This window comes from Aplysia californica, unplaced genomic scaffold, assembly GCF_000002075.1.
Source record: "Aplysia californica isolate F4 #8 unplaced genomic scaffold, AplCal3.0 scaffold00002, whole genome shotgun sequence".
In the NCBI taxonomy this organism is placed as follows: Eukaryota; Metazoa; Mollusca; class Gastropoda; order Aplysiida; family Aplysiidae; genus Aplysia; species Aplysia californica.
In genome coordinates this window covers 3,728,622-3,738,699 of record NW_004797272.1, presented here as the reverse complement: position 1 = coordinate 3,738,699, position 10,078 = coordinate 3,728,622, and the positions used below count along the sequence as shown (strand labels likewise).

The window sequence follows — 10,078 nt, the reverse complement described above, 5'->3', positions numbered from 1 at the left end:
CATTTACAAAGACTGTTCTAACCATATTCTCGTTTCCTTTGTTCACAGTGTGATGTGGAGAGCGGCGACGATAAGGTAATACCAATTCCCTTTACTTACGCTGATTTCGATTTTTTTTTTTGGTCTTCATCTTTTTAATGTTTTTTTTTCTTTTTTTAAATATCTATTTCCCACCTCCACCCACTGTCTGTCTGTCTGTCTGTCTGTCTGTCTGTCTGTCTGTCTGTCGGTCGGTCGGTCGGTCGGTCGGTCGGTCGGTCGGTCGGTGGGTGGGTCGGTGTGTCTGTCTGTCTGCACATAGGTGCGCTATGTTGTGTGTGGGGGCTTGTCCGTTGATCTGACTTCCAGTTTGAACACATGTCAGCGGGTAGTAGGTTCTACTTCTTAACGACTTTCACCCTCTGTTGTTTCCGTCTCTCTCTCTCTCTCTCTCTCTCTCTCTCTCTCTCTCTCTCTCTCTCTCTCTCTCTCTCTCTCTCTTTCTGTGTGTGTGTGTGCTCTACATATATTTGAACCTCACTTTTAGTACTTTGGTAGACGTGTGCTATATCATGTCTTTCTTATAGAGCCAAGGATCTTGGTTGGTGTGGATGGAGACTTATTGTGAATAGAGTTTAGCTTTAAAGGCTGCTGACAGTGGAACCTCAACCTAAATGGTATTAAAAATAAAACATTTAATGGATCTTACCTTAATTAGGAAGTCCTCTTAAATCAGTGTAGTTTGTCTGTCTTTTTATATTAATTGTACCCAAATAATAATAAAAATAATTGCATTGTATAGCTAGTTTCCAAGCTCCACAGCATGCTCTAATGTGCTTTTCAAGGACAAACCCTACAGATTGTGAATACCAAAGAGCTGACTGGAGTAGAGACATTCCTTTTTTCGCACACTTTTAATATGTGTTTTTACCACCCTGAGTAAATGTTAGGGGAAGCCGGGGAAGGCTAAAGGAGACGTTTGGTTTCATTGGTGTGTATACTTGTTTGGTTATAGAGATTACTCTCGTCTTTTAAAGAAACGGAACAAGGGTCCAAAAACTTTACCTTCGATTTTCTCAAATAAACAGCATTTATCCAGATAGCCCCCTTGTGCTTAAAAGCGACCATATGTGGCTGTTACTCTTTAGGGAGAAGGGGCAAGGTTTATAAATGTGATGGTATTCATTTTTATAAATGCTATTCTTTTTTGTGCATTTGCATGTGAAACATGGATTGTGCAGAGCTATTTGTGTGAAAATACACCATCATACATGTATCTGTGATTGTGTAATGTTTCAGTATTGCATGACGATGATATGGAAGAAAGTACATGCAATATTTTATTTTCTTCTATGAATATGATAAGAAAACAGTGGAGGAAGAATTCAACTTCTTTTATTTTCAACATTCACTCGAACAGGGTAGACTACCCATGTTGCACATACCATAGGTTCCCAACAAGACTGTAGATCTTATCCCTTAATGGAAGTCAAGCAGACCAAAAAGGATAAAAGTAGAGTTGCACGCTCACAAACAAAAAATCTGAGATACTCGAAAATCTCTTCCCTTTGGGGAATTGAACTGGGGTCTCCTGCTTGTGACAGCGAAGCGCCTGGTCGCTACACGACAGATATCGGTGTGGGGAGAAGTGGAGTGTTGACCTTTACTTTTACTCTAACAACTGTTTTTTGGGTGGTTTTTTTTCTTTTTTGGTAAGTGTTTTACGGCGCTCACAACTGCATAAGGTCATTGATCTGATGTGCGGGGTATCATGTAGGTAGGTATAACAAAGAATGGCTTTTATGGCAGTCATACAAGTATGGAAGGTGTATCGTTTACTATAATCGAGGAAATTGTTTAGCATCAAAAAGCATTTGTGAGGCATTGTGGTGAAATCAGGTGCTCGTCAAAATAATAGAATCAAAGAAACCAACATTTTTCTAGCTGTTGGGCAAATTTTTTAAAATTTTCTTTTTTAGCTCAACACTTGTTATGTTCATTTTTAAAATACACCTCTGTGTAGATTTTAATGAAAAACGTTGATCAAAGACACTGAACTTTAAATTTGTTGTCTCTCAGGACACTGCAGCTCGGGAAGTCACCAAATTTTGACGCCTATTTTCTTGCTAATTTTACCCCTGAAAGCAGGTGACCCCCACCTCCTTCAGTGTCAAATACCTTCCATTCTATTCAAGATAGATGAGAATTTTTGTTCTCCCTATTTTTTAATGTGTGAGTGTGTGTGTCAGAAGGGGGTTCCTGTTCAGCATAGCCATTTCTTTGTCTGCTTTTTTGTGCTTTCATATATATTTGTGTTATTGGAAAGCTTTGTGAAATTAAATTCAGGACTGCTTTATGGCCTGGTACAGTGACAGCTCAGGTGTTGTTCGGAGAAGTGGATTATGTTCTCTAAGATATTACAACTCTGGTTCGTTGTTCCAAAGATACTGCATAAATAAGATGGTTCGCTCTCTTTATAAAGGGTCCTCAAAAACTGATGTGTTTGCTTGTAGGTTAGATGTTGCCTCTGGCATTGTTGAATGTTATTTTGTTTTGTTTCTCAAGTAGAAATTATTTAGGACAGTCTTTTCTCCAACTTTTTGTAGAAAAAGATGCATCACTCCCTAAAATTGCACGTAGTATCAAAAGGTCTGTAATTTGGTTGTCAGCACCAGATTTTTTAGGCTTTTTTTTTCCTTTGTAACTTAGACAGAGGAATGAATCATCTTTAAGTGTTCAGTCTTTGGTTGAACTGTTAGTGGACTGGAACATGCTTTGTAGAATAGAATGTCTGCTGTAGATTGTGGCCAATGTTATTTTCATGTTTTGACGGAAGTGCAAGTTGTTTTCGCTCTTCCTCTAACTTTGTACATGTATTGTAAATTTGCTTGTTTTTTTCTTCTATTACATGCCTGAAATGCTAAAAACTGGAATGAGTTTGAGGACAACTTGGCACTCATGTTGTTGTGCAAGATAAGGCAAGAAAAGTTTATAAAGTTTTCAATTTGTCAGAAGTGTGCACATCTTTTTGTTATTTATTTCAAGTCTTTGTGTTAGAACCAACTGATGACACTACAAATACCTACTTAATGTCAGGGCACAAAGACAGTAAAACTCTATACATGTGCAGTTGACTTTACTTATGTTGAACTTGCTTGAGTTGATCTTCGTTTGAGTTGACCTTTTTTCTGGGGTCCCAACACCTCGTCTTCTTTATCGTTCCCAATGGTTAACTTGAAGTTTGGATGAGTTGATCTATTTTTCACTTCCCCGATGATATCAACTCATCCGTAGTCAACTGTATGCAGTGTTTTCCAATTGTTATCAGTTCTTCAGAGATATAAAGTGTAAAAGTTTGGCTGAGGGGGATACAGCATCCCAGCAGAAAGACCAACATACTGAATAAAAATTTCTACCCACTCTTGAATCGAATTTGAATCTCCTGTGTGCAACAGCGAAGCCCCAAACCGCTACACAACAGACACCAGTCCCTAATCTCTAGTCAATAGTAATAAAACAAATGAATTGAACAGTAGATTTAGATCTAGATCATGATGAACACAGGAATTACATGTACATTGTGTTTGTTTTGACATGCTGGAGTTATGAGCAACGCTTGTTAAATTGGTCCATCCTCTTTTAAAAAATTGTTTCCTATGTCTCTGCAATGGTGTTAGTAGTCTAAGTAATAAAGTGGTTAAGCAATCTGAGCCATAATCGTGGGTGGTTGGCGGGTGCTCTGGTGTGGTTTGCCTCTTCTTTCCTCCTATCAAACAACTACCGTCTTTATCTCTCCTCCTTCTTTTTTATGTTTGTTACTCTTTTGTAACACCTCTAATGTTCGGCACTTATTTAACTTTATGTGTTGCAAGTGCCGCAAAGCTCTTACTAAAACTTAATAAAAGTTTGAGCCATAATCCTGAGATTGGGGGCTCGAAACTCAGCTCGGCCCCATGTTGTGTGCATTTTCCCATTTGGCTTTGTCGTTTAGGAAATGGACATTAAATTTTGAGGTCCAACCTCTTGAATAACCTTACAGTGTTGCAAAAAGTGTAAATCTATATAATTACGCTGTATTTTTGTTTAAATTGGTCCGCTTTTACCAAAACATTTCTCCTGAAATCATATCAGTGTTTGTTGCAATCATAGTTTAGGCAATAATATCCTTATTGGGTGGTTGGCGGGTGCTCTGGTGTGGTTTGCTTCTTTTTTCCTATCTAACGTCTATTATCTTTATCTCCCCTCCTTCTTTTTTGTGTTTGTTACTCTCTTGTAACACCTATAATCTTCGGCACTTAAATGACCTTATTGTGTTGCAAGTGCCGTAAAACGCTTACAAAAACTTTAAAAAACCCAATATCCTTACTATTGCAGTTGTTTTCAATCCAGCAGCAGCTGGGCCCTCGCCCTTCTGTCTAATGCCTTGTAGTGATAAGTACGGGTAATTTGTTGTGTTTTTATTGGGGGGGGTCCCCTCAGGGGTAGCCTGCTAACTTTTTTTTAAAAATATGTTCCTCTACACCGAAGTTTTGTGTTTCAAATTTATACTCAGCATTTCGGAGTCAACAGGAATTTGTTTGATACATGGTATATATTCATTTTAAACAAATCCACAGAATTATTTTTCTCTACGTAGCGCGTGAAGAAACAACCATTTTCAGCGATGTCTCCGTTTTTGTAGCATGACTATGACGCACAATTCCGCTTTAGGCCTTCCACTAAAAGTCTCAACGATTGGGCCATACGGGCAAAGCTACCGTGGTCTAACAGGCTAACAAAAGTTTGCAGATAGTTTTTTCTCAAGTTTCTTTTGCCTGTTGAGGTCATGGTTACGGTTAATAAAGAGCTGATAGCTTTTTGTATTAAACATTTCCTCTCCACTAACTCATGTCATAAGTTTTGTTAAAGTGTCCTTAATTAAGGCCTCCTTTGTGGTCAAGGGTGAAAATGGGCCACCTGTTAAGACCTATTTAGAATCAGAAGTAAAAATTCCCAGACGAAATGACCACTTCAGGTTAAACACGCACTGTTTGCACCCCTGTAAACGTCACCAGGGTGCAGCATTCAGTAGATGAGCACCATTGAGATGTCTGTCCGTAGACGATGTCTGCAGCTAGGACTTTCCTACATCATCTCAACGGTCTGCATTCTCAAGGTAGATCTTCATCTATGTCTATACTATTTTCCTGTTCACAAAGCTATCAGAGGATAGCAATGTGTTCGTGATTCCTCCATCGTATTGAAAAGCGTGAACATTTCCTCTCTATGACATTTGGTTCCTTGGCAAAGCCCATAGTCACCTTTTAGGATATTCTAACTTCACAAATTTTAATGCTGTCTATTTTCGGCAACCTCACCCAACCCCCTATTGTCTATAGAAAAAACTCCATACTGTAAGGTGTACAGTGTGTGTGGCTTTGAGTACTCATGGTTGGGTGGATTCTTGTCTTTGGCCACCACTGAACATTACGAACGACGCGTTAAAATGTGTCGTGTTCAAATGACACAGAGCACTGGTTCTCGGAATTCCAGAACTTTACAAATATATTTTTTTAACTTTGTAAGAGAAAAGAAATATTGTTTAGATGTTACAGGAATGGAAAGATTAGATTTTAAAAAGGAATGGAAGGGGAAAAAACAAACCAAACATTTCATGACTCCCCTTACAAGATCTTTTAGATTGGTGCATTTTGCGTTTATGGGTGGTTTTTATAGAAGCCATTTCTGTTTTCGAAAACACGTTTTTTCTTTATGAATTCAATGTCAAACAAATTCCTTTTGGGTGAATCATTTCTGTTCCAAATTACAACATACTTGTAAATTCTGTACAAAGTTTTACAGGGTTTTTTTAATCTCCCTGTATTCTGACTCCTTTTTCTCTCTCAGTTCCTGTCAACACTCGATTCGTTCAAATTTCAGAGGAATGGAAATGTAAAATTGAATAAACTGATAATGTCCGAGAGATATCGCCACAGTCGCCAAGCTATCATTTCTGTATTCCGTTTTGTACGATATTTACAAAAACAGTGAAGCTTTCGATTACTTTGATATCTGTTGTCACGATAGAAGTGCAGAGAGCAGTGCTAAATAGACTAAGGAAGAGCTAAAGTCGGTGCATGAGGGGAGAGACTGAGAGTGAGGTTTTGGATAAAACCAATCGAGTCGAAAAATTAAAGTACTTTTAAGTTTAGATAAAGGACTTAATGGAAAAGTGTTCGGAAGTACGGAGAGAGAGAGAGAGGGAGGAGGAGGAGGAGGAGGAGAAGAAGGTGGTAGTTCAAGAGAGACAGACAGAAAAATAAAAGTTTGTTGGCTATCATTAACCCATTCGACTACTCTGAAGCATGCTCCTGGGTATTTCCCCAGTGTTTACATCATTGACATTAGGCCTACTTCATGACATTAAAAGCACGCCTGTCCCGGGGTTTTTTGTTTTTTTTGGGGGGGGGTGTTTCGTTGTGCTTTGTTTTTTGTTTGTTTAATTCTAAATTTGGGTTGTTTGGGGTTTAATTGAGCACATCCAGAAAAATCACGCCCCTCGATCACATGATCTTATGAATAAATAAGACCATCGATTGAAAATTTGCATCAGGGACGATAGCAGGACATCAGAGAGTCTGCACTTCCAATCTCGACTTGTCTGCTACTTGTGTTTTCCCTACGAAGGGGAACGCACACGGTCCACCTGAGCTATTAAACGGATTGTGGCATAATTCTCTGATTAAACAGCAATACCATTAGGGCTACGTCCTGTGTTTGTTGAACTCAGTCGCTTGTCCAAATCTTTTTTTTCCCGGTCGATTATAGAGCAGTGTTGGAACCATCGAAAAATAAAGCGGTTAACATGACTTTTTTTTTTAAAGGGCTGTTTTCCTTTTTCTTGAATCGTATAACTACAAGGATATATAAAAGCAACATCAGAGACTAATAAATAGGCTAGCGAAAGGAGAAGTATTTCAGTTCGCTTTTGTTTTGGTAATATTGTTAGACAGTCACATAATATATACGTAATAAACTGCAGAAACGTATCTCGTAGCGTTTAGCCTTCGTCACATTTGTGGTTTGTTTGATGACGTTTGTTTGGCATATTCAGCTTGATGACCCAGGAGATCGATTCTATGATGGGGGAAGAGCAGCTGCAGTACTAGGCTATGACAGGTTTGGTCTAGAGTCGACACCTTCAAGAACTGACATGGTCCGATTGCAGCGTTACAAGAATATAATAAGAAGCAAGAGTGAAAGATTTCTTAGCGTATACTAAAAGTGTATCCTGCAATTTGACCAGAAATACTACCCTTTCTTCAGAAAATCAGCCCTACCAGTATATTATAAGTCTTTGAAAACTGCGAATGTTTAGAGACTCAGCAAGTCCAGAGGACTTCAAGTTAAACGATGGCTATATGTATTTCCATTCGAAGAAGAATTCTAATTCTACTGGTTATTTCTCGAGTTCTGCCGGTTGTGGCTGATGATATCGGTGAGCCCCTAGATGACAATAGACAAGCCATAATAAGACTGAAGAACTTCCTGAGTGATAATGTTATCGTGAAATACAGACTACAGCCTCCTGGCGAAAATGGTGTTGTGGATGTCACCTTCAAGTTTTGGCCGGATGCGGTAAATAAAATTAAAGTTTCAACTCTCATACTTTATTTTTGTTTCTTTTCATTTTTCTTTTCTTTTCTGCTGCTGCTGCTGTTGCTCTTCCTCCTCCTCCTCCTCCTCCTCCTCCTCCTCCACAATCATGATCATCATCAGGATTATCATCATCATCGTCGTCGTCGTGGGCTTCATCATCATCATCATCATCATCATCATCATCATCATCATCATCATCATCATCATCATCATCATCATCATCATCATCATCAATAACAACAACAACAACAACAACACCAACAACAACAGTCATGTCTAATAAAGCTGACCAATTGTCTGATACCTGCATCTTTTTCCAGGTGATAAAAGTGGACGAATATTCCCAGTCTGTGAGCACTGTCGGTCACGTAAACATGGCGTGGGTAGATCCTGGTTTAACCTGGAATGCCCCTCTTTACGGCAACATAACAAGGATCCACTTCCCAGCTGACCAGTGAGTGTTATAGGCTACAATAATGATGATGATGATAAATGATGGTATTTGTATAACGCAAATCCTCGCTTAACAGCAAGCTCTATGCGCTTCACAATCTATACTATTACCCCAGCAGACCTGAGAGCATTCAGAAACAACCTCAACTTCCTGAGAAGCATCCAGTGCAAGCAGCCGTTTATAGGCGCTAAAACACTAACATACTGACAAGATACAATAATAGGGGGTTCTCGTGGTCGAGGGGTTACGGTGTTCGCCCCTCATGCAATACTTGGTCCCGGGTTCTAATCCGGACAGCGACAGAGAATTTTCTTCTCTAAAATTTTCTCCTTTCTCCTCCTTTCCTGCTCTCTGAAAATGTTCCGTCGTTTGTTTGTTTTTCGTCTCCACTTTTCTGCCCCCCCCCTTTTCACTTCCTTTGGCCCCCTCCTCGGGGCTCCTGGCTCTCTCTGTAGCCCTCCTACAGCTACTCCTTGGTTCCTTCTTATTGCTGTCTTTCAGCCACACCCCTGATCTTATAGTATGTAATATCTAACACCTAGCCTTTTCGAATAAGAGCGAAAAAAGTCTGAGGTCCGGTTGCGCACGTTAAAGATCCCTTGATGATCCAAAATCGATAAGAGTAGGCTGCTATAGCTAGAGTAGTCATTAGATACATTTTTTTATGTTCCTGATGAAGCCCGTAATAAAACGTTGGACCTATATAACATTTTCTTTAAAATTCTACAAGTCTTGACCATTTCTTTTATTCTCTGCTGTTTATGGTGATGATGATGATGATAGTAACAATAATAATAGGTTTAGTAGTAGTAGTAGTAGTAGTAGTAGTAGTAGTAGTAGTAGTAGTAGTAGTAGTAGTAGTAGTAGCATTCTTATCGTTATCATTATTATTATTATTTTGTATCCATCTCAAAATGAAGCCTCATATTACCACTACCCCCACCTCCCACCCTCAAACTACCCCCATTCACTCACTCCAATGGCCACAGATCCCATCATCTGGACTGATCCAGTCATCTGTGAGTCTCGCAGAAACAGGTAAATGCTTTTCCCCTGAGGCTAGCAAACGATCATTAGTATTTCCTGTAAGGAATCAATACCCAGTTCTAGGATACACCAGCAGGAAATGTGGAGCCGATAACAAAGCAGTAGAACCTCCGTGTAATCAGTTGGCACCGGTTATTAGCAAAAAAGTTTTTCAGAATATTATCCTGATCGTATCTGGGATGTGACTCCACAGTTATTTCAAAAATGTACTTAATTATTTCTAACACATTCTTTGTACTTTAGTACGGCTCCTTTCCTAAAATAGTTACGTTATTATCTGAAAGCGAAATAACTATTGATTTTAACCAGATTCTGTCGTAATTTGCTTAATATCCGGAGCAGCCCCTCCTCCCCTCCTGTCTACATAGTTCATTTAAAGGGAACTAGATCTATTGATTAGTTCCGAAGATAATTAAAGGGTCTTTTACTCGCAAACCGCAAGAGAATAGAGTCAAGAGATTTATTAGTATCGTCGTAAGTGCATTGACTTGCAAAAGGAAAAAAAAAAAACCTTGACGCGTAAGCAAAATACAGTAGAACCTACTCGAACAGCCACCTGTCCAAGATGATCAACTGTGCAACCGATCCCTTCCCTCTCCCCCCATTGCTTTTTTATGTCATAAGGACACTGTCCCAGACGTCCTGTTTTCTGAGACAACCATTTCTTTCGTCCACAACAGATGGCTGTCTTTAACAATGTTGACTGTATTATGTCTTTGCTATGCTTTTTCTTTGACCCTTTGACCCTTTGACCCCCTCCCCACACCCCACTTAATTTTAGCCAACAGGAGACAAGCACCAAAGATACTGTCACAAGACGCCTAGATTTTGACTCTTTCACCTGAGCGTCGATAGTTCAGTCGGTATTAAGTTGAAGTACCGTGCGGAAGACCCTGGTTTGAATCCTCGAAAGTATGTTGTTCTAATTTAGATACTTGTAGAGGTTTCAAGGCTTTCAAT

The 10,078-nt window shown here is 39.3% G+C and overlaps 1 protein-coding gene across 1 annotated transcript in view; it reads left to right on the top strand.

Annotated features, from left to right (window-relative positions):
- The first annotated feature begins 7,831 nt into the window (after positions 1-7,831).
- The window catches only part of LOC118477217 (acetylcholine receptor subunit alpha-like), a 5,803-nt gene continuing 3,556 nt past the window's right edge, over positions 7,832-10,078 (top strand). Inside the window, exon 1 of the mRNA XM_035968154.1 lies at positions 7,832-8,071. Within this exon, the coding sequence (XP_035824047.1) occupies positions 7,890-8,071 (182 nt within the window). The 5' untranslated portion in view covers positions 7,832-7,889. The remainder of the gene's footprint in view (positions 8,072-10,078) is intronic.